General features: G+C 38.5%; 1 protein-coding gene across 12 annotated transcripts in view; it reads right to left on the reverse strand.

Moving 5' to 3' along the window:
• Positions 1–24,754, reverse strand: part of shot (dystonin-like protein short stop) — a 1,374,398-nt gene that overhangs the window by 780,202 nt on the left and 569,442 nt on the right. For all 12 annotated transcript variants that reach the window (XM_067773043.1, XM_067773042.1, XM_067773040.1 and 9 more), the window contains one exon: positions 13,056–13,974. In XM_067773043.1, coding sequence (XP_067629144.1) covers positions 13,056–13,974 — 919 coding nt within the window. The remainder of the gene's footprint in view (positions 1–13,055; positions 13,975–24,754) is intronic.

Below are 24,754 nucleotides of genomic sequence, written 5' to 3' on the forward strand. Positions count from 1 at the left end.
ACTTGGTAGGTGAGTTAAGCTTATGACGCTGAATAGAAAATTAGTAAAATTTTGGACAAAGGGCGTGGCACCGCCCACTTTTAAAATAAGGTAATTTAAAATTTTTGCAAACTGTAATTTGGCAGTCGTTGAAGATATCATGAAGAAATTTGGCAGGAACGGTACTCCTATTACTATATATATGCTTAATAAAAAGTAGCAAAATCGGAGAACGACCACGCCCACTTTTAAAAAAAAATTGTTTTTTAAGTCAAATTTTAACAAAAAATTTAATATCTTTACAGTATATAAGTAAATTATGTCAACATTCAACTCCATTAATGATATGGTGCAACAAAATGCAAAAATAAAAGAAAATTGCATTCCTTTTTCATTTTATTTGTCTAGGATACTTTTAATGCCATAAGTCGAATAAAAATTTACCAATCCTTGTGAAATTTGGTAGGGGGGATCTGGGACAATAACTTATATCTGTGAAAAATGGCGAAATAGGCTGAAGCCACGCCCAGTTTTTATACACAGTCGACCGTCTGTCCTTCCGCTCGGCCGTTAACACGATAACTTGAGCAAAAATCGATATATCTTTACTAAACTCAGTTCACGTACTTACCTGAACTCACTTTGTATTGGTATAAAAAATGGCCGAAATCCGACTATGACCACGCCCACTTTTTCGATATCGAAAATTACCAAAAACGAAAAAAATTCCATAATTCTATACCAAATACGAAAAAAAAGGGATGAAACATGGTATTTGGATTGGTTTATTGACGCAAAATATAACTTTAGAAAAAAACTTTGTAAAATGGGTGTGACACCTACCGAATTGAGTAGAATGAAATGAAAAAATTCTGCAGGGCGAAATAAAAAACCCTTGAAATCTTGGCAGGAATATTGTTCGTGGTATTATATATATAAATAAATTAGCGGTATCCAACAGATGATGTTCTGGGTCACCCTGGTCCACATTTTGTTCGATATCTGGAAAACGCCTTCACATATACAACTACCACCACTCCCTTTTAAAAGCCTCATTAATACCTTTAATTTGATACTCATATCGTACAAACCCATTCTAGAGTCACCCCTGGTCCACCTTTATGCCGATATATCTAAAAGGCATCCACCTATAGAACTAAGCCCCACGCCCTTTTAAAATACTCATTAACACCTTTCATTTGATACCCATATCGTACAAACATATTCTAGAGTCAACCTTGGTCCACCTTTATGGCGATATCTCAAAAAGTCGACCACCTATAGTGCTAAGGCCCACTCCCTTTTAAAAAGACTCCTTAACACTTTTCATTCGATACCCATATCGTACAAACAAATTCTAGGGTCACCCCTGGTCCACCTTTATGGCTATATCTCGAAACGGCGTCCACCTATAGAACTAAGCCTCACGCCCTTTTAAAATACTCATTAATACCTTTCATTTGATACCCATATCGTACAAACATATTCTAGAGTCACCCCTGGTCCACCTTTATGGCGATATATCGAAAAGGCGACCACCTATACAACTACCACCACTCCCTTTTAAAACCCTCATTAATACCTTTAATTTGATACCCATATCGTACAAACCCATTCTAGAGTCACCCCTGGTCCACCTTGATGGCGATATCTCGAAAAGGCGTCCACATATAGAACTAAGCCCCACGCACTTTTGAAATACTCATTAACACCTTTCGTTTGATACCCATATTGTACAAACGCATTCTAGAGTCACCCCGGGTCCACCTTTATGGCGATATCTCGAAAAGGCGTCCACCTATAGAACTAAGGCCCACTCCCTTTTAAAGTGCTCATTAACCCCTTTCATTTGATACCCATATCGTACAAACAAATTCTAGGGTCACCCCTGGTCCACCTTTATGGCGATATCTCGAAACGGCGTCCACCTAAGGAACTAAGGATCACTCCCTTTTAAAATACTCATTAATACCTTTTATTTGATACCCATATCGTAGAAACAAATTATAGAGTAACCCCTGGTCCACCTTTATGCCGATATCTCGAAAAGGCGACCACCTATACAACTACCAACACTCCCTTTTAAAACCCTCATTAATACCTTTCATTTGATACCCACATCGTACAAACCCATTCTAGAGTCACCCCTGGTCCACCTTGATGGTGATATCTCGAAAAGGCGTCCACATATAGAACTAAGCCCCACGCACTTTTGAAATACTCATTAACACCTTTCGTTTGATACCCATATTGTACAAACGCATTCTAGAGTCACCCCGGGTCCACCTTTATGGCGATATCTGGAAAAGGCGTCCACCTATAGAACTAAGGCCCACTCCCTTTTAAAATGCTCATTTACCCCTTTCATTTGATACACATATCGTACAAACAAATTCTAGAGACACCCCTGGTCCACCTTTATGGCGATATCTCGAAACGGCGTCCACCTAAGGAACTAAGGATCACTCCCTTTTAAAATACTCATTAACACCTTTTATTTGATACCCATATCGTAGAAACAAATTCTAGAGTAACCCCTGGTCCACCTTTATGGCGATATCTCGAATAGGCGTCCCCTATAGAACTAAGGCCCACTCTCTTTTAAAATACTCATTAACACCTTTCGTTTGATACCCATATTGTACAAATGCATTCTAGAGTCACCCCGGGTCCACCTTTATGGCGATATCTGGAAAAGGCGCCCACCTATAGAACTAAGGCCCACTCCCTTTTAAAATGCTCATTAACCCCTTTCATTTGATACCCATATCGTACAAACAAATTCTAGAGACACCCCTGGTCCACCTTTATGGCGATATCTCGAAACGGCGTCCACCTAAGGAACTAAGGATCACTCCCTTTTAAAATACTCATTAACACCTTTTATTTGATACCCATATCGTAGAAACAAATTCTAGAGTAACCCCTGGTCCACCTTTATGGCGATATCTCGAATAGGCGTCCCCTATAGAACTAAGGCCCACTCTCTTTTAAAATACTCATTAACACCTTTCGTTTGATACCCATATTGTACAAATGCATTCTAGAGTCACCCCGGGTCCACCTTTATGGCGATATCTGGAAAAGGCGCCCACCTATAGAACAAAGGCCCACTCCCTTTTAAAATACTCATTAACACCTTTTATTTGATACCTATATCGTAGAAACAAATTCTAGAGGCACCCCTGGTCCACCTTTATGTCGATATCTCGAAAAGGCGACTACCTATACAACTACCACCACTCCCTTTTAGAACCCTCAATAATACCTTTAATTTGATACCCGTATCGTACAAACACATTCTAGAGTCAACCCTGGTTCACCTTTATGGCGATATCTCGAAAAGGCGTTAACCTATAGAACTAAGCCCCACGCCCTTTTAAAATACTCATCAACCCTGGTTCACCTTTATGGCGATATCTCGAAAAGGCGTTAACCTATAGAACTAAGCCCCACGCCCTTTTAAAATACTCATTAACACCTTTCGTTTGATATCCATGTTGTACAAACACATTCTAGAATCACCCCTGGTCCACCTTTATGGCGATATCTCGAAAATGCGTCCACCTATAGAACTAAGGCCCACTGCCTTTAAAATACTCAATAACACCTTTCGTTTGAAGCCATATTGTACAAAAGCATTCTAGAGTCACCCCTGGTCCACCTTTATGCCGATATCCCGAAAAGGCGACCACCTATACAACTGCCACCACTCCCTTTTAAAACCCTCATTAATACCTTTAATTTGATACCCATATCGTACAAACACATTCTAGACTCACCCCTGGTCCACCTTTATGGCGATATCTCGAAAAGGCGTCCACCTATAGAACTAAGCCCCACGCGCTTTTAAAATACTCATTAACACCTTTCGTTTGATACCCATATTGTACAAACGCATTCTAGAGTCACTCCTGGTCCACCTTTATGCCAAAATCTCGAAAAGGCGACCACCTATACAACTACCATCACTCCCTTTTAAAACCCTCATTAATACCTTTAATTTGATACCCATATCGTACAAACACATTCTAGAGTCACCTCTGGTCCACCTTTATGGCGATATCTCGAAAAGGCGTCCACCAATAGAACTAAGACCCACGCCCTTTTAAAATACTCATTAACACCTTTCGTTTGATACCCATATTGTACAAACGCACTCTAGAGTCACCCCTGTTGTTGTTGTAGCAATGCTCGCCCCACCTAATAGCCGCGACCGATCACAAATTGTCTTCAATATCCTCTAACGGGAGTCCAAGGAAACTTGCCGTTTCAACAGGGGTGGACCATAAGGAAAGGGGTGTTAGAGGCGTTGGTTCCACATTACAATTAAGGAGATGGTTGGTGTCATGTGGGGACACATTGCAAGCAGGGCATACATTTTGTATGTCGGGGTTGATTCTGGATAGGTAAGAGTTTAACCTGTTACAGTATCCAGAACGAAGTTGAGCAAGAGTGACACGCGTTTCCCTGGGGAGTATGCGTTCCTCTTCTGCGAGTTCTGGATATTTTTCTTCAAGTACTGGATTCACCGGGCAATTCTCGACATAAAGGTCCGACACCTGTCTATGGAGTTCGCCAAGGACCTGCCTGTGTTTTTCCGCTTCATACGGCTGGGTTCTCAGGTGCCGTATTTCCTCAAAATGCTTACGGAGATGACTCCTTAGGCCCCTAGGCGGTGCTGGTTCGTCAATCAGATGTCTGTTGGGATGCCCAGGTTTCTGGGTATTCAACAGAAACTGCTTGGTCAGCATCTCATTTCTCTCCCTGATGGGGAGTATTCTCGCCTCATTATGCAGATGGTGTTCTGGAGACATAAGAAGACAGCCCGTGGCGTTTCTCAGAGCAGTATTTTGGCAGGCCTGTAGTTTCTTCCAGTGGGTGGTTTTTAGGCTTGGCGACCATATGGGTGACGCGTAGCACGTAATCGGCTGGCTAATTGCTTTGTATGTGGTCAAGAGCGTTTCCTTATCTTTTCCCCAGGTACTGCCAGCAAGGGATTTGAGGATTTTATTACGGCTCTGAATTCTTGGAACAATTGCGGTTGCGTGCGCACCAAAATGCAGATCCTGATCAAACGTCACACCCAAGATTTTGGGGTGTAGGACAGTCGGTAGCGTAGTGCCATCGACGTGGATGTTCAATATGGTCGACATTTGGGGCGTCCATGTTGTAAATAAGGTCGCGGAAGATTTAGTCGGTGACAATTCCAGGTTTCGCGAGGCGAAAAAACTGGAGAGATCAGGGAGATAGCCGTTTATTTTATTGCATAGCTCATCGATCTTTGGGCCTGGGCCTGTGGCCATTATTGTGCAGTCATCGGCGTAGGAAACGATTGTGACTCCTTCCGGTGGTGAAGGTAGCTTAGATATGTAGAAATTAAACAAAAGCGGGGATAGGACACCACCCTGTGGCACCCCTTGTTTAATTCTCCTTTGTTTTGATGTTTCGTTTCTGAATTGCACCGATGCCTGCCGACCACCCAGATAATTTGCGGTCCACCTTTTAAGACATGGGGGAAGGGTAGACCCTTCCAGGTCTTGCAGTAACGAGCCATGGTTGACCGTATCAAAAGCTTTTGATAGGTCTAACGCTACGAGTACTGTTCTATGGTGGGGATATTGATTCAAACCGCAATTTATCTGGGTGCTAATGACATTTAGCGCGGAGGTAGTGCTATGGAGTTTTCTGAAGCGATGCTGATGAGGGGCTAGCTGCAAATGTGCTTGGAAATAAGGGAGCAAAATGGCTTCAAGCGTCTTTGCCACTGGCGATAGGAGAGATATCGGACGATATGACTCACCTACGTTAGCTGGTTTCCCAGGCTTTAGTAGCGGGACCACCTTGGCCATTTTCCATTTCTCGGGTATGACAAAGGTGGAAAGAGACAGGTTGAAGACATGCGCTAAATATTTGAAACCCTCTTTCCCTAGGTTTTTAAGCATCGGCATGGCTATGCCGTCTGGGCCCACTGCTTTGGATGGTTTAGCGCGACCAATGGCGTCCTCAACCTCTCTAGCGGTGATGGTAATTGGTGACGCGCTGAGTTTGTGTATATGTGCGTGTCTATTGGCTCTCCGTCTATCTTTGTCGACCGTAGGATGCATTATATATTGTCGGCAGAAAGCGCTCGCGCATTTTTTCGCATCCGACAGCACCTTATCGCCAAAGGCGATGGAAACTTTGTCTTTGTGCTTGGTCGGATTCGATAGGGACTTTACGGTGGACCAAAGTTTACCTACACCGGTAGAGAGGTTACAACCTCTTAGGTGCTCTTCCCATTTCGCCCGCTTGTGTTCGTCCACAAGCAATCTGATGCGTTGGTTTATATCCCTTATTTGGGGGTCGCCTGGATCAAGCTGTCTTATCAGGTCGCGTTCCCTCGCTAAGCTCGCAGCCTCCGCCGGGAAGTGGGGCCGGATTTCGGGAATTCTCCCGGCGGGAATGAAATGTGCCGAGGCGGATTCAATGACCTTACGGAAGGCACGCTCCCCTTGGCGGGCATCAGTCGGGATAGGGAGGGCAGCAAAGCTGCTGTCTGTTGCAGATTTATATTCTTCCCACTTTCCTTTTTTGAAGTTTATGAAAGTGCGTTTTTCGGTGACGATGAAGTCGGCGGTACGCTCGAACGAAATAAGTATGGGCAGGTGGTCGGATGCCAATGTTACCATCGGCTGCCAGTTGACGCAGTTTACGAGTTCTGCGCTCACGATTGAGATATCTGGCGAGCTATGACAGCTTCCTACCATACGTGTGGGGGCGTCTCCGTTTATTGTGCAGAACGTCGTTTCGTCTATTTGATCCGCCAACATCTCACCCCTACTGTCCGCCCGCAAGTTTGAATGCCATAGGTCGTGATAGGCATTGCAATCGCCTAAGATAATGCGATTGTTGCCAGTGAGTAAGGCCTCGATATTAGGGCGGTATCCACTGGGGCAACAGGTGACAGGAGGGATGTAGATGTTGATGATTTCTAGATTTGCATCGCCTGACCGGACAGATAGGCCTTGACGTTCTAAGACATTGTCACTGCGGTCGATGCCAGGATCAAATATATGATATTGCACAGAGTGGTGTATAATAAACGCGAGGCCGCCTCCATTTCCGCTCTCGCGGTCTTTCCTGTGGACATTATAACCAGAGCAGGTCTGCAATGCAGATCTTGCTGTGAGTTTAGTCTCTTGAATCGCAGCAATGCGGATGTTGTGCCGCTTCATGAAATCGACTATCTCCGTAATCTTCCCAGTTAGTCCATTACAGTTGAACTGCAGAATTCTGAAGTGCATGAGGGGTGACGCCGTCACTCTAGGGGTAAGTGAGGGGTGACTACGCCTAGGTTGTGGAAGGCCAGGACGCAATTGCTGTTGTGGCCTTGGGACTGGGCGCCCTTGGCCAAGCATTGGGGTACCCGGATGATTTGGGTTTGCGACCTGGCAACATGGCGCGATGAAACCCGTCGAGGGGTTGCCGTCGCGGAGACCAGAACATCTAGGAAAGTGGCACCACCCAAGGCAGGAGCTGCATTGAGCGGATGTCGCAAACCTATATATTCTGTGCTGGCAGACGGTGCAAACGGAGGCAGGGACTAAGAGTCTGTTTCCCTGACCTGCACGATTGCTGCCAGAAAAGAGGGGGGGGGGGGGGGGGGGGGGGGGGGGGGGGAGAAGAAGACGGGGGCAGGGGCTGATGCTCAGCATTGCTACCAGCTCTACTACGAAGGTAGTAGTTATGAGTGGTATCAGCTGTTTGAGTTGTTGGCGCCGTGGGGCGCGAGCAGCAGCGGGTACTTGTTGTGGCTTGCTGAGCAGCGAAGCTGCTGGAAGGTAGTGGGGATACGCTTAGGCGTAGACTACGGGACGCCCTTGGGCGTGAGCAGCAAGGAGCCACAAAAGATTTATAAAAGTTACGTGGACGTCGGGTTTTGGGATCAAGCCCAGAACAACCTGTCCGATGCAACCATCCCTTGCACGAGACACACTGAACAGAGTATGACCGTCCTAAAAAGATTCTTTTCTGGCAAATGCAGCAAAACCATTTCTCAGGACCGGGGTCAGGAGACGGACCCGGATTGGGTTCGATACCTTCCCGGAGTAAGAGAATATGTAGCAGTCCTGCTGCAAGGAGCTGCTGGGAGGATGACAATTTGTGGGAGGGACGGAACAAATTAAATGGGGTCACACTGAAATGACAGTCCTTGGTCGGGAAAAATCCCGAGTCGCTCCGGTACATAGAACCGACTGCCTTGGGAAGCGAGTCACCCCTGGTCCACTTTTATGCCGATATCTCGAAAAGGCGACCACCTATACAACTACCACCACTCCCTTTTAAAACCCTCATTAATACCTTTAATTTGATACCCATATCGTACAAACACATTCTAGAGTCACCCCTGGCCCACCTTAATGGCGATATCTCGAAAAGGCGTCCACCTATAGAACTAAACCCCACGCCCTTTTGAAATACTCATTAACACCTCTCGTTTGATACCCATATTGTACAAACGCATTCTAGAGTCACCCCTGGTCCACCTTTATGGCGGTATCCTCGAAAAGGCGTCCACCTATAGAACTAAGGCCTACTCCCTTTTAAAATGTTCATTAACCCCTTTCATTTGATACCAATATCGTACAAACAAATTCTAGGGTCACCCCTGGTCCACCTTTATGGCGATATCTCGAAACGGCGTCCACATATGGAACTAAGGATCACTCCCTTTTAAAATACTCATTAACACCTTTCATTTGATACCCATATCGTACAAACAAATTCTAGAGTCAACCCTGATCCACCTTTATGGCGATATCCCTAAATGGCGTCCACCTATAGAACTATGGCCCACTCCCTCATAAAATACTCTTTAATAGCTTTCATTTGATACACATGTCATACATTCCAGGATTACCCTCGGTTGATTTTCCTACAAGGTTATTTTCCCTTATGTTGTCACCATAGCTCTCAACTGAGTATGTAATGTTCGGTTACACCCGAACTTAATTCCTTACTTGTTCTATATAGGATATGGGACAATCAAAATTTAAATACGGTACCCCTACAATTTAGTTTTTACATTTAGGTACGTTTGTAGAAGATCAAGTTATTTTTTTAGCTCAGAATTTATTTAAAAAATTCGTCAAAAATGTATGAGCTTAACCCCTCATGTTAGGTAAACTCTGTGTTGAAAATTTGGCTTGAAATTCTGCAAGTAGGCTATATGCAATTCACAAGGTCTTATTGTTTCCTTCAGGGCGACACTTTTTGAGATAGATATTAAAACTTGTTAGAGGTCGTCAAACGTTGTTTCTCGTTTTATATCCTAGGGTTAAATTTGATAAAAACCGCGTACGAATTTTGTTAAACCGTTTGTTTTGGTTAATCGGCGATTCCATCCTGTATAGCTTACATAATGCGCTTTTTTAATTTTCTTACCGTCCTAAAGGTTGACCATGCCCAAAATACGTAAGTCAATTTGTTCATCACATTTGAGTAGATCACTCAGCAGTTGTTTGCTTCAGGGCAACACTTTTTGGGATAGATATTAAAACTTGTTAAAGGTTGTCAAACGTTGTTGTTAAGCATACGTTTTATTTAAATGCAGCCGTAAGCAAAGAGTATACATATATTAATAAGAGCCGTAAGAACGCATACTTTGACAAATTACTCGATGTTTTCTCAAGGTAGTCGTTGGTTTTTTTTTTTTGTCAGATGTATTTATAAAAACGCCTTCTATACATTTTCGTGGGGTATTTGTGTTTATTTTATTGATTGTATTAAACTAATTAATTAATTCTCTTTCCAAAATCGTAATTATGCAAAGTCACTTCACCGCATAAATATATAGGATGCAGTTAAAGAAAACTAAAAAAAACTTCCTTGAGAATCACATTCGATATGACAGGGTTGCTTTGGCAACAACAAAGGTATCGAGTGACGCCTCTTAACAAATACTCTTTGCCGTAAGAAGAGCCATCAGCAAAAAGCATTAAAAAATCTAAATTTATGCAACCGCTAATAATTTTACTGTCTTTGTCGCGAAGTTCCTTACAATCCGGTGATTTTTTGCTTTCCCGTACAAACGCATGCTTGTTTTGGATTTTTAACACACATATCGTTAGCTTAATGTGAAAATGTGCTGAGTCACTTTTTTTGAAAAATTGTAATTTAATGCAGTTTTAAAACTGAATTCAAAATACATCGATCACCAAAAAATAATATTTTTATTTTTCATTTTTACGTGCTGTGGGCAATGATGTGTAAATGTGCTAAGTCGTCAGGTGTTAAAAAGAATGTGCTAAGTCAGCCTGTCAATAATATCAATCTGAATTACTAGTCAGTCATTTCTTTGTGCGCGTATTTTATTTATTTATTTAATTCATTCAATCTAAACGTGCGTGCTTTGTTGTTGTTGTTGTTGTATTAACGATAAAGACACTGCCCGAAGGCTTTGGGGAGTGTTACCGATGTTGATGATCCTTTGCCGGATATAGATCATGTACGTTCCGGTAACAAAGCACTATTAAGGAACCAACCCATCTCGGGACCGATTTATAGGACCACATTAAACCTTCTAGGCCATCCCACCCTCCCCACCCCTAGTTCCATGAGGAACTTGGGGCCGCCAGAGCCTCGGCTGTCAATGAAACAGGATTCGCCACGTGTAGGTGAGGTTGACAATTAGGTTGGAGAAGCTATATATTGCCCTGGCAACTCCTTGAGAGGGTTGCGCAACACAACCCATTGAAATTGGATTCACCCAGTTGAGACATGCCTTGGGTGTTTGATAAATGCTTTGCGCTGACAATAATCTACTTCAATTCTTACATGTCGGTAACTACATGCTTTCTTACAGACTAGTTAAAAATAGAACACAATTCAAGCTTAAACTTATATAAGCTGTTATTAAAATTAATAACACTACTGAATCGATTTGCTAGATGTATAGTCATAGTTATAGGTTCATTCATAGCAAAATTCATTTTATAAGTTATTTCGATAAATAATCTATTATGCCAAAGATCACGGAGTAGAATATATGGAATGAACAAATTAGATAAATCAAAGCAATTCGTGCTAAAGTTTATTACATTATAGACAAGAATGAGTGAGATAAAAGTTCTTCTGTCATGCAAAGCCTGAAGACCAAGCAATTTGTGCCTGCTGGTATATGATGGGAGGCCGTCTGGCCAGTGAAGCATATGTAAAGCTATTTTTGTAAACATTTTTTGAACTTTCTCAATTTTATAGGAGTTAGATTCATAGAAAGTATTCCATATTATTGAGCAATATTCAAGACCACTTCTGACCAAGGATATATAAAGTGCCTCCAACGTCATAGGGTCCTTAAAGTCCCTGGTGTTACGTCTACTGAACCCAGCCATTGCAACAAATTGTGAATCAACGAAGTCAATGGGACTAGAAAAAGAGAGTTTGGATTCAAAATATACACCCAAGCCTATACTCTCTTGACAACGATTAAGAGCTTTAGCATTTAGTTTGTAGATGAAGTATGTGGCAGTTGTCTGTTTGGAATACACACAACACAGCATTTCTTTGAATTTACAAATAAATTGTTGTCTGCGCACCATCAGGCCAAAGGGTCCAGATCGGAACCGTTCGAAATAGTTTGACAAATACATAAATAGTATTTTTTGTGAAACATATAGTTTTGTGTTGTATTTCAATCATTAAAGAAGAGGAGTGATGGGGAAACATATTGAGTAAAAAGTGCTAAGTCAGGAGAAAAAATTTATTTTGAGTGCGGAAATTGGCTAAGTCATAAAATAGCTGCCGGGTTAGCATACATGATTTTTAGTTATCTTTTTCGAAGCTTCTACACTCAAAAGTATTGCAACTAAGGTATTCACAGTTTTGAAAAAAAAGGTTATTTCAAAATTTATTCATTTTTTTTCGTCTCCTGTAAAATTCGTAAAAGGTGACTTAGCACATTTTCACATTAAGCTAACGATATAAAATTATTTCAAAAGCCGGTTTCTATTTTTTATTTAGACATGTACCAAACAAGATTAATGCACTTAATGGTTTGTCTGAAAAAGTATTAGTTTGTCAACAATTGTTTTTGTTTTTATCGGCCTATTGATAAATCATTCAAGGTTCGAGTCGAGCTCAAGGCCAGAACAATAATTTTTTTCTAATAATAATTATTGTTATTTTTTAATTTTTCAAAACAAAATACAATTTTTCAAATTTAGAAAAATTAAAAAATAACAATAATTATCATTAGAAAAAAATTATTGTTCTGGCCTTGAGCTCGATTCGAACCTTGAATGTTTTAGTTTGTCTTTAGTTAAAGTCGAATACTGAAAAAATGCATACGGTTTGTCCCATACATACCTTGGTAAGCTCCACAATTTGAAAGTGTTTGACGAGAAAATGATTAGAGCCGTTTACTCAAACTCGTAAAGCCCGTAATTTATAGGGTTTCCATAATTCAATAATAGGGTTTCCAAACTTATATAAAATATTGTTTTTATTATAGGGTTTCCATGATGAGACCACCGTGGTAAGGTGGTAGCGTTCTCGCCTATCACACGGAAGGTCCTCGGTGCAAGGCTCCGGAATAGCAACATCAAAATCGTAAAAAAGAGAAGTTTTCAATAAGAAACAAATTTTCTAAACTAGGTCGCTCTCGGCAGTGACAGTGGTGTGGCAAACACAACAACGGCATATTTCTTTCATGAAAAGCTTCTTATCGAAAATTCATCTGTTGCACGTGCCGTGCGGAGTCGTCGTCAAACATGTAGGTCCAGTCCAGCCAATTTGTAGGTGGAATTAAAAAAGAAGCGCGACGCAAATTTTAACAGAGACGCAGCCCAAGTCTCTACGGAGGTATATCGTACCTTGTATTTTTTTTTTTTTTTTTTTTGTTTCAGTGGTTATATGGCATTTGCGAGTTTGAGTTAACAACTCCATTTTAGTTAGGATGGTATTTTATGAGATTTTTTTGAAAGCATGAAATAGTGATTTGTCGTAAAAAATATGTAAAATTTATACAAGGCCAAATATTGCGCGGGTGTTCAATTTTATGGGCGGAATATATTGACCTAAATGGGGAAACCTACCTTCTGCATTTGCTCGTTTCTCGAATTCATCAAATAATCGATTTACTTCATCTATTTCTCGTCTTAGACGTCGGAGCTGTGGGTCACTTGAGTCGCCCTCGCTAAGTAACTTTTCCGCATCCTCATTTAAAGCCTTTCGTATAGCAGAACGCTGATCTGCGCCCATTGCCAAGAATTGGTCGAAATCCCAACTTTTTACCACTCGAATGGTAGCAAAAATCATATTCTGTCGAAGTCGCAAATGCTTTTTTTGCCATAAATTAACTGCTCGATCAAATAAACGTTTTAATCGTTCAGCAGCATCAACAGCTTCTTGATCTGGAGGTGGTATTAGTAAACAAGCACTTGGTATTGAACCTTCTTGATCAGTTGGTGAACGTATTCGCCATTTTACACGACCGGAGTTATCCAATAGTAAACATTTTTCTCCTTTTTCTATTTGAATGATCCCTTGTTGTTTATATGCGCAAATTGCTTGAATTGTATACGGTTTATGGACTGGCTGTCGTCGTTCGATTAAAGGTATAATAGACAAGGCACGCTGCTGAAGATTTGAAACAGTTTCACCAAATGTATTCAGCTCTTCCCGTAAGTGCTGCATGCCTCGTAACAAATTTTCTCCTTGATCCAGACTAAAGTCTGATTGGGAATACTTACTGCTAAGAATTTCATCTCGCTTATTGAGCCACTGTTCAGCATCTTTAATTTCAGTAAAGAACTGATGATACTCAGTCGCATGTTTGAGATGAACTTCCAAACATAAAGTCAATTGCAATAGCCATGCCCATTGTTGTTGTAAGACCGTTAAGTGAGCTTCAATGCATTTCGAAGCCGGATGTTGTTGGTTAAGAAGCGTTTCTCCTCTGTCAAGTATAGTAGCAAAATGAATTTCCCGTTTTTCCAACTCTGTCATTAATTTCTGAAACAAGATGTAAAAGTATTCAATCCGTAAATATTAAATTCTAATGTAGTTATGATAAAAATATGACAAGATTAAACCGGTGAAAGGGCGCCAATGCTAAAAATTGCTTGCGAAAATACAAAAATTCAGGAAAGCGTTCGATAAAGCTAATACATGCATCTAATAGAGGATTTCCCAGAGATTACGAATAAATAACTTTTATTAAACAAAAAACTAAAAAGTTGACAAATTTTCAACACTGGGAAAAATTTGTAGGTTTTCTTCTTTTTCGGCATATTTAAAATCGCTTTGACTGTAAATGAAGGAACCGGTTACTGCATTCTTGTATTGTAGTGAAGGATAATTAAATTTTTGGTGTAAGCAAAACTTTAAATCTGTTTATTTTGCTAAAAGTAGGCGGACCTACTTAATTTAGGAAAAGTTTGTTTAGGATCTTTTTCAAACTTTGATGGAAAAAAGGACAAAAAACCTTCGTGAAATTTACAGTAGTTATTTGCTAAATATCCATTTATGTGAATTCATAAACTTTACCTAAGTCCAGATGAGATCTCACTTTTTACATCAAATAAACTGAAGCAAACTTATGCGCCTTAACAGGTATAGGTAAGAAGGTGGCAAATTTTGAAGGTCGTTTTTGGTTGTTGGAATTTGTTACTAAGCCAACATGTTTTGGTTCCTAGCTGTCTAATTTACCTGAAATTCATTTCCATAATTTGAGTATATAAAGCTTAATATAATACAATGCTCAACGTCAGTCGTCTTCTGGATATTAACGCTAGAGTATTCTGTTTATTTAAAAAAAAGTGAATAGTATATTTAAATATTGTCCAAAATAAATTTTTTGGTAATATACTCGATGGCAAATTGTGGAGTTATGGAAGCGTGCTCCGCCTACCACACCGAAGATCCTGAGTTCTCGCCCCGGGCAAATCAATATCAAGAGGAAAATTTTTCTTAACAGGGTCGCCCCTCGGCAGTGTTTGGCAAATACTCTGAGTATATTTCTGCCATGAAAAGCTCTCAGCGAAAACTATTCTGCCTTGCAGATGCCGTTCGGATCCAATTTGTAGGAAAAATTAAAAGGAGCACGACCAAATTGGAAGAGGAGATTGGCCTAAAATCTCTTCGGAGGTTATCACGCGTTACATTTTGATTTATTTAAATTGTAATATATCTCTAGAAAATTCAAAACTATTTGAGATATTCAAAGCTAAACAGACAAAAGGGGACTTCGGTGAGGCTATTATGATAGAATTTGTGAGTGAAATATGCAGCAAAGAAGACGAAGACCTGAAAGGAAAAATTGGCTTGACTCACTTTAAAATACAAAGAAAACGGCAAGCAGTCAGTCGTTCAACGACAAGGTTTATAAGTAAGCATGGAAGCTGGCTAGCTGGTATAAGTATATTGCACAAAAAAACGCCTTGCATGTGCACCAATCGAACTAGAGGGAGACCAGGAAAGGTCAAAAGGAGTTTTCGAACTACACAAGAAAAATGAAGCTGTCAGATACTACGAAAACTACCGCTACGGCTCGTCTTTCAGAAGCATTGGCTATTGAATATAAAAAAACCTAAGAAAACTTCAAGTCTCAGATGAAAGGCTGAAAACAAAAAGTGTATTTATTTTAGAGTGAATAAAGCCGAAATTTATAAACATATCCGTAAAAGTGCGGTAAAAAATAAAAACGGCAGTAAAAGCTGGTCTTTCAATTTTTTCACTTAAAACATGGAATTATAATTTTTTCTCTTGAAACATGAACTTATAGTTTGTTTTTTTTTTCCCTTAGAAGATATTCCAGATCATTCATGGAAACATCATGTTATTCAGTTAAGTAGAGAGGGAGGATATGCGCATATCAACTAGTATGAGCTAGATTTCCCATTTTTCATGCGAAAGGGATTTACGGTCTGCGATCAAATTATGAGATGGATGGAACTGTATTATATTGTAACGAATTTAGTGAAACTCCGCTTATTTTACACCTTCTACTAAATTGAGCAATTTTTGCATCCTGCGCTTCCAGCTTTGATGTTACCCTTGCTTCCTGTGCTTCTAACTGCGAAGCCATTTGTGTCACCTGCAATGATAAGCACTCCTCTTGTTCTTCCATCTTGTATGTTATACGTGTCCCCTGTGATTCTAGTTGAGATGCCATACTTTCAGTTATACGTGTTTCCTGGGTTTCCATCTTTGTCGATATCTGCGATAACAAAGCTAATATCGCATTATTCTCGCCGCTTGCGACTGGACTCGGACTTCCGTTCTTCTCTTCCATTTTTGTTGTTGTCTCGTCCCCATCAGGATAAAAGACATACTCGTCCACATTAATTCCTTCCGACTCCATAGCGTCTCGTAGCCGTGCTTGAAGTTCGATGTTATTGCCAGTTGTATTCTATCCACGGTTCTCCAACTCCTTTTTCAGTTGCTGGATCCTTAGTTCACTTAACTTTGCCATGTCCTTTTTGTCCTCTGGAATTTATTCAACAATTCCTCTTCTGACACCAATTGTAACGAATTTAGTGAAACTTCGCTTATTTTACACCTTCTACTAACGTTCGTATCGCTAAATTGTTGAATAAATAACTCCAATATTCAATAATGCAAAATGGTCTTTATTAGACTACTCTGAAAATACTTCACAATAAAACTTATACTTCGCAACCAATAGACCAATAAAACAAACTGATCCAGATTACTCAGCTTTCGCTGCTTTTATACTCTGTGCCCAAATATCTAGACGTTTCTTCTGCTAGAATTTTCTACTTAGTTACCAGCTATAAACTACAGATGCACGTTTATAGCGTCACACATAGCCATATGCGTGTGTATATGTGAGTAATACTTCCACCGATGATTGCATACTTTTGTGAGTATCTCAGATATATGCATGTGAATTTGTAGTTTATAGTCTCTCGCATAGCCGTATGCGTATGTATATGTGAGAACTACTTCGCTGATGATTGCATGCTTTTGCGAGTATCTCTCCGCTGTTTGTTGTACATATGTGTATACATAATGATTGATTTGTTTATGCACATACAATGCTTAGTGTCGACTTAGAAATGATAGTACATATTCTTAGACCATTTTGGGGCTACTTCGGCACCATTTCCTGAACATTTGGAGACTACATCGGAACCAATTCGGAACAATTTCAAGAGAACGGAAACATTTTCAGGACAGTTAAAGGGTCATTTCAAAAATAATAAAAATTTATTTTATATATTTAAGAAATTATCAATCCAAAAGTAAAATGTATTTCTTATGCGAAAGTTTTTCAAACCAAAAATATTATTTTCCTAATAAAAGATGCTTTTAACATGTAATTTTATGTTTCAGCCAAATCAAAGATACTTTTTATTTTTTTATCTGAGTCGGAATTGAATAAAATATACTATTTATTTGTTATTTGATTTTTCAGCCGATCCAGGATACTTTTTATTTTTTATTTGATACATAAAAAATACTTTTTATTTGTTATTTGATTCTTGAGCCGAATCAATGATACTTTTTTTTTATTTGATTCGGCATACACATCAGAATTAAAAACTATTATATTATCTAGTATATATTAGAGTAAAGAATAGTATAGTACCTATATAAAAGTATTAAAATGAGGTAAGAGCTACAAGAAAAAAAATTTAATTTATAGATTTATAAAAAATAAAAATATAATAATAATGGTAATATCAAAGGGTTGCGTGATTTTGATTTGAATGAATCACGAATCCATTTTTTATTTGAAAATTTTTCAAACCAAAGATATTATTTTCTAAATAAAAGATGCTATTAACTTGTAATATCTTCCTTCAGCCAAATCAAAGATACTTTTTATTTTTTATTTTTGGCTTCCAAAATACATACATGCAGGGAGGTGCTTTCACTCTACCTCCATGCGCGGTGACATCTTGTGACGTCCCTCCTGTAACCTTATCTCCCTTCTACTCCCACCTCCAATCGGTACCCCCCTTCCTTCAGGGCTAAATTCCCCACGGAGCAGGGGTTCTTCTGAAGCTAAAGGCCTAAAATATGTGTCTCATACTTTTTTTATCGAATATGGGTGATCTAGAGAGAGCAACTCGTTCAAAGCCCGTAGTTCCGAGTGTTATCACGATTAGAACTGCCACATTGCATTTGAAAATTATTAAAACCAAATACGTATATAAGGATGCTATAGTTTATATAAAAAAATAAAAAACGTTAGCTTTTCATTCACATATTACGTTAAAAACTCTCTGAGAATTAGATTAAAAAGTTAAAAATAATAAAAATTGTTTTGGGTTTGAGAAGTTGTAGACCTTCAAAAAACAAGAAAACGCAATTTTTGTACTAATCCTAAATTGTCTAGTTTTTATATGGGGCATCGACAACGAATCTCACCCCATCAAATACGTTATTTCGCCGTAGCATTCCGCCATATAATGTCTTTCAATCAGCCCAAAGTTTATGAGACGTATGCGAGAAGTAGAGCACAATTCAGAATCGCATTGTGATATCATGCAAAATACATCAATAAAGAATAACTATTTGGTTTTATGTTGGCGGGATAGCAAAGCTCGATCATTTTCACATCAAATGGATGTGAACTATTTTCAAATCGGGTCAGAAATCGCATAGTTATAGCAATTTTAGTAAAGTTATATATCTTTATTTGGTATATCGAAACTGTACAGCACACTTTCGATACAAATTTCATGCGAGTGCTCGCGTGGGTTTTATGTATCAAGTTTTGGATCGATATTTTGTACAGTGTGGATATGTTTTATGTAGCTATATAATTTTATCAAATTTGTTATAACAGGTCATTTTTTAACCGATTTGTTCATTGTTTGAAGAAATATGATCTGGAATAGATTCAATATACTTGAATAAATGAACCAAAATCTCTTTAGATATTTGTCTGATTGAATAACACTTTGAGGCGGGATGTTTCGGCTGCAGAAGATATTTAATGGGGTAAAACTTGTTTTCGCAATTCCATATGAAAACGAGATTTTTTGCGTAGTACGAAAATAGCGAGTTTCGTGTTTTTTGAAAATCGATAAATTCGCAAAATCTCAGACCATAACATATTTATCTTATTTTTACCTAGGCCTGATCAGCCAAGACAAGCTGTGGAGCATAATCAACTTTTGGCTAGGGGCAACAGCTTTGACGAGGCCAGAATGCTCGCCAAGGAACATGTCAGAAAGCAATATACATATACCCGCTCACCGAATTTCATCAAGATATCTCAAAATTGAGGGACTAGCTTGCGTTCGAACAGCCACACGAACATGGCTGACTCAGTTTAGACATCAGCCTGATCATTTCCGTATTTTTATCCGTAGGTCTATCTCTTCTCTTTTAAGGACTTGCAATTTTGAGATTCGGACCAAACTTAATGTATCACTCCATTTGCATGAAAGGTGTAAAAAGTATCTATGATTTGGCTGAAAACCCCAATCCCGCATAACAATTATCTTTGATTCGGCTCAAGAGTCAGGTTAGGTTAGGTTGAACTGGCCAGTCCATGACGACGGAAGTTTATTAAACAACCAAACTGAAAACCCATATCTAAAACCAGGACCTATGTTATAAAATAATAGATGAAGTCTTAGCCTGACAAGCGAAGGGCACGAGCATAAAACGCGCTCGATCGTTTCCTCCTCCAACCCGCACTTCACACATCTGCTATCACTGACCAGGCCTAATTTAAAGGCATGTGACGCCAGAAGGCAGTGTCCAGTCAGAATATCCCTCATAAGTCTACAGTCTTCTCTTTTTAATGATAGAAGCAACTTTGTTAATCTAAGGTTCTAAGGCATACACATCATCTTCGACACTTCACAGCACCGCTCTTCAAGCCACGCCTTTCCCGCTTGGTCTATCATGTGTACCTAGAGCGTTCTCTTGTTCTCGCCCAATCTAATTGGGACGTCTACGGAGCTAGCTTCAAGGTATGGGCCCTTTTCAGCTAGTTCATCCGCTATTTCATTCCCATCTATTCCCATATGCCCTGGGACCCAATATAGATGTAAGTGCTTCCCCGACCCGATTCTTTCCAGTGATTGTTTACACTCTAACATACTTTTAGATGCTGTGCTATGTGAAATTATTGCCATAATTGCTGCTTGGCTGTCAATATAAAAGTTAACATTGCTGCAGTTTAAGCTATTCTCTTCCAGTGTTTCTATTGCTTTGGACGGAGACACTGAGCCTCGTTGCAGTTGTTAACGCTTCGCTTCTCGGCTGAAGAATCAAATAACGAATAAAAAATATTTTTTATTTGGATGCGGAATCTAATAAAAACTTAAAAGTATCTTTGATTCGGCTGAAGAATCAAATAACAAATAAAAAATTAAAAGTAATTTTGATTTGAAGTTGGATTTCAAATCAAAAAGGGTTTACAATCACGCAACCCTGTAATATTATATGTTTCTAACATCCACACGTACGTTTCTAACATGGCACACTTCAGTTCGTTTGTGGAGCTAAATTGGTGGTTTTCGACATACGGGCTAATAATCCCCATATATTCTCCATGGGTTTAAAGTCGGGAGAACAAGCTGGCCCATCCAAACATTAACGCTAATTTCAGAAAAAAAACTTTTTGCCTTGCGATCGACATGTATGTATGGGTGCATTATTCTGCTGAAAAGTCTACCGTTTTTATTATAAGCTTTTATTTAGTTTCACTTGGCTGTTGTCTGTAATCAAATCTTGCAAGTTAAATTTGATACACTTCCCGGTGTCCGATTGAGTTGAAATTTTGCACGCATGTATAACTCCGATGACAATGCAATATTACTTTGCGAGAATTCCATAAATTAATCGATAACAGAGTTATCGGTAAAGATTTGCTTATACTTACACATAAATTTTTGTATGTAAACGAATAGATCAGGCTAGCTGGGCTTGCTTGCTTTATACGTACTCATATTCAAATTGCTGCGGATATAATAGAGTATCAAAAAAGTGACCTGATGCCGATCTCTGCCAAAGTGGATGTGGACTTTTTTTGATTTATTATCTATATATTAATACGCTAACAAAATTTCCATACAATCAATTAACAGGCTGTTTCGCATAGTTAGCGTACGTAAAATCATATAAAAGTTATATGAATCGATTCGTATGGATCAGCCGCAGTGCATAGGCCTATTTTTGTCAACAAATATTACTCTATTTGTTCATAATTAATAGAAAAAGTTTTTTTTAAATTCGAAAATCTGTGCAAATATCGAAATTGCCATCTGTAGGACACATTATGTTCACAAATCCCCCTGAATTCGAAATTCCAACAGTTGCATTGTCGCGTTGCGTAAAACGACCCAAAAGCGTTTTAGATTTTAGGTCGAAATATTGCATAGGCCGTATATTACCCTACTATATATATACTAATACGCATATGTACATATTCGTACCGGCCAAATGGTGAGAGAACTACTGCCTCCCTCATTTTCAGTTCAAATAAAATATTGTTTCCCATTGTTGCCACTTACCTATATTGATCTGTACCAAAATCTTTAAAAAATTGTTCTAACATAATTGTTAGCGCACAAAAAACTTTAAAGAGAAGTAATAACTTAACCGGCCTATTGTTTTGGACAAATTTTACTTACACGTAAATGTATAGGTCTTTATTTAAGAGATTCTTTATTTTTTATTTTAGGTGCTTTCAAAAACACATGAAATCACAAATATTGAGTCAACTTTTTTTCAAACTCACTAAATTTATTTATTTATAACAATTAATTGCAAACTTGACCCAAAATCTTTTTTGCATTTCCAGATTTTATGCTCTTTTTATATATAGTACGTCTTATACTGAACAAAAAATAAATAAATTTGCTACAAAGATATAACGTAAAATTTGTATATTGTCTTTTATGCTAATTTATTTTTATATTTCTTATTTTATTTTATTATATCATCTTATATTTCAACTTAATTTATTATTATTTAAATCCAACTTGATTGCATCGGAAAATTTCACGTTGTATATTAAACGAAAAAAACGACCCAAAAACGTTTTCGATTTTAGGTCGAAATATTGCATAGGCAGTTTTTGAAAGTCTAAGTGCACTTATTGTGTTTTTATATGGAACTGTTTATTCACTTCACTTAATTTTTTCGCACTTTAAGTACTTAATTTTTTTTCTTTTATTTAAATTTGTTTAGTAAACTCTGCCTTCTTTCTCATTACATAATTTTTTTATATTTTTATTTTTTATGAAGTTATCCTTTATTCTATTCGAAATTTTCGTTTTGTGTCACACTTATGTACATACTACATATGTATTTATACAAAGTTAAACTCGGTAAAGCGCCAATTGCATACCTAACGGGTGGCGTGGAATAGGCTAAATTCCTTTAGCACATTTCTTCGTTTTCAACTAAAAGTTCGTGTTTTTTTAATTATGACACTATTGAAGTAAATGGGCGATATATGTATATGGGTGATATAGGCCTACTGGGGAACCGAGCACACAAAACTAACTTCGGTAGCACCCCAACGGGGACCTCGCGGATGATGTGGAAAAATCTATTTTTAAACGGTTTTATTTAGCTTGAGTTGACAGGCAAAGCTGCATGCACGGCCGTTGTGAACGAATTTTGTAATTGAAATTTAAGTAACTTCCCGATAAGCTACAAGCTTGAAACTTAGAATATAGTTCAGAACCCGATGACAATGCAATAATAAGAAAAAATCGCCGCTAGGTGGCGCAAGGATCGAGATATTCGCAAAATTCGCATTTGTAGTCCGATTCGGCTCATATTTGGAACACATAATACATGCAAGAATAGAAATCGACCTGTGAAAAAAATCGCCGCTAGGTGACGCATGGATCGAGATATTCACAAAAATCGTATTTGTGGTCCGATTTGGCACATATTTGGAACACATAATACATGCAAGAAAAGAAATCGACCTGTGAAAAAAAATCGCCGCTAGGTGGCGCATGAGTCGAGATATTCACAAAAATCGTATTTGTGGTCCGATTTGGCTCATATTTGCAAAACAAAATACATGCAAGAATAGAAATCGACCTGTGAAAAAAAAATCGCCGCTAGGTGGCGCATGGGTCGAGAAATTCACAAAAATCGTATTTGTGGTCCGATTTGGCTCATGCATGGAACACATAATACATACAAGAAGAGAAAGCGACTTATGAAAAAAATCGCCGCTAGGTGGCGCAAGGATCGAGATATTCACAAAAATTGTATTTGTGGTCCGATTTGGCTCATGATTGGAACACATAATACATACAAGAATAGAAAGCGACCTATCAAAAAAAATCGCCGCTAGGTGGCGCAAGGATCGAGATATTCACTAAAATCGTATTTGTGGTCGGATTTGGCTCATATTTGGAACACATAATATATGCAAAAATAGAAATCGGCCTGTGAACAAAAATCGCCGCTAGGTGGCGCATGGGTCGAGATATTCACAAAAATAGTATTTGTGGTCCGATTTGGCTCATATTTGGAAAACATAATACATGCAAGAATAAAAATCGACCTGTGAAAAAAAATCGCCACTAGGTGGCGCATGGGTCGAGATATTCACAAAAATCGTATTTGTGGTCCGATTTGGCTCATATTTGGAACAACACATAATACATGCAAGAAGAAAAAGCGACTTATGAAAAAAAATCGCCGCTAGGTGGCGCAAGGATCGAGATATTAACAAAAACCGTATTTGTGGTCCGATTTGGCTCATGCTTGGACACATAATACATACAAGAATAGAAAGCGACCTATCAAAAAAAATCGCCGCTAGGTGGCGCAAGGATCGAGATATTCACAAAAATCGTATTTGTGGTCCGATTTGATTTGGTCCATATTTGGAACAAATAATACATACATGAATAGAAAGCGACCTATGATGCCCGATTTGGCTCATATTTGGAACAAATATTGCATACAGTCTGGTAGTAGAGGCATCAAAATATTTTGGAGTTGAAGGAGGGACAAGCATACGTGGCGCAGAGTCGAGTAAAGTCTTTGGAAGGATTATGTATTGAGGACTTAGATTGTAACAAATTGTCAGGAAAGAGTCCTTGTAATAATGAGTCACTAAATGAACTAAATAGAATGAGACAAAATAGGCAATTAAATAAAGACTAAAAACTTGAAAATAAAATAATTAAAAAAAATGTTTAAGTTAAACGGTTTTATTGAAAACAATACTTACATGAAGTAATAATAATACGAAAAGCTAGAAAATAATTAGGTAGGTCCTTGGTACTAGTCATCACACTCCTTATCAATCTATGGCGTTGATCAGACAATTAAATAAAAGCGTTGGACGCGTAATATTTCTATTGATAGTCATAAGTAAAACCAACTGAACCTTAATCGGGTTATGCTACGCCTAACATTTTTAGAAAGTTCACGCGCCCAACGCTTTTATTTAATTATCTGATCAACGACATAGATTGATAAGGAGTGTGATGACTGGTACCTAGGGCCTACCTAATTATTTTCTAGCTTTTCGTATTATTATTACTTCATGTAAGTATTGTTTTCAATAAAACCGTTTAACTTAAACATTTTTTTTAAATTATTTTATTCAATTTAATTTGAAGTAATTTCACCATAATTCTACGTCGATTTCTTTTGGTTTTACATATTTTTTATATTTTTGTTTAAGGAGCTCCATACCAAAACGTTATAATTACATTTGAAAATTTTGTAAAAAATTTAAGAAAATACAATCAAAAATTACAACGTCTTAATGAAAAAATTTAAGTAAGTTAGACCAGTTTGCTATATTTCCGCTCACTGC

The sequence above is a fragment of the Eurosta solidaginis genome, chromosome 3 (genome assembly GCF_040869045.1).
Source record: "Eurosta solidaginis isolate ZX-2024a chromosome 3, ASM4086904v1, whole genome shotgun sequence".
NCBI classification, from domain to species: domain Eukaryota; kingdom Metazoa; phylum Arthropoda; class Insecta; order Diptera; family Tephritidae; genus Eurosta; species Eurosta solidaginis.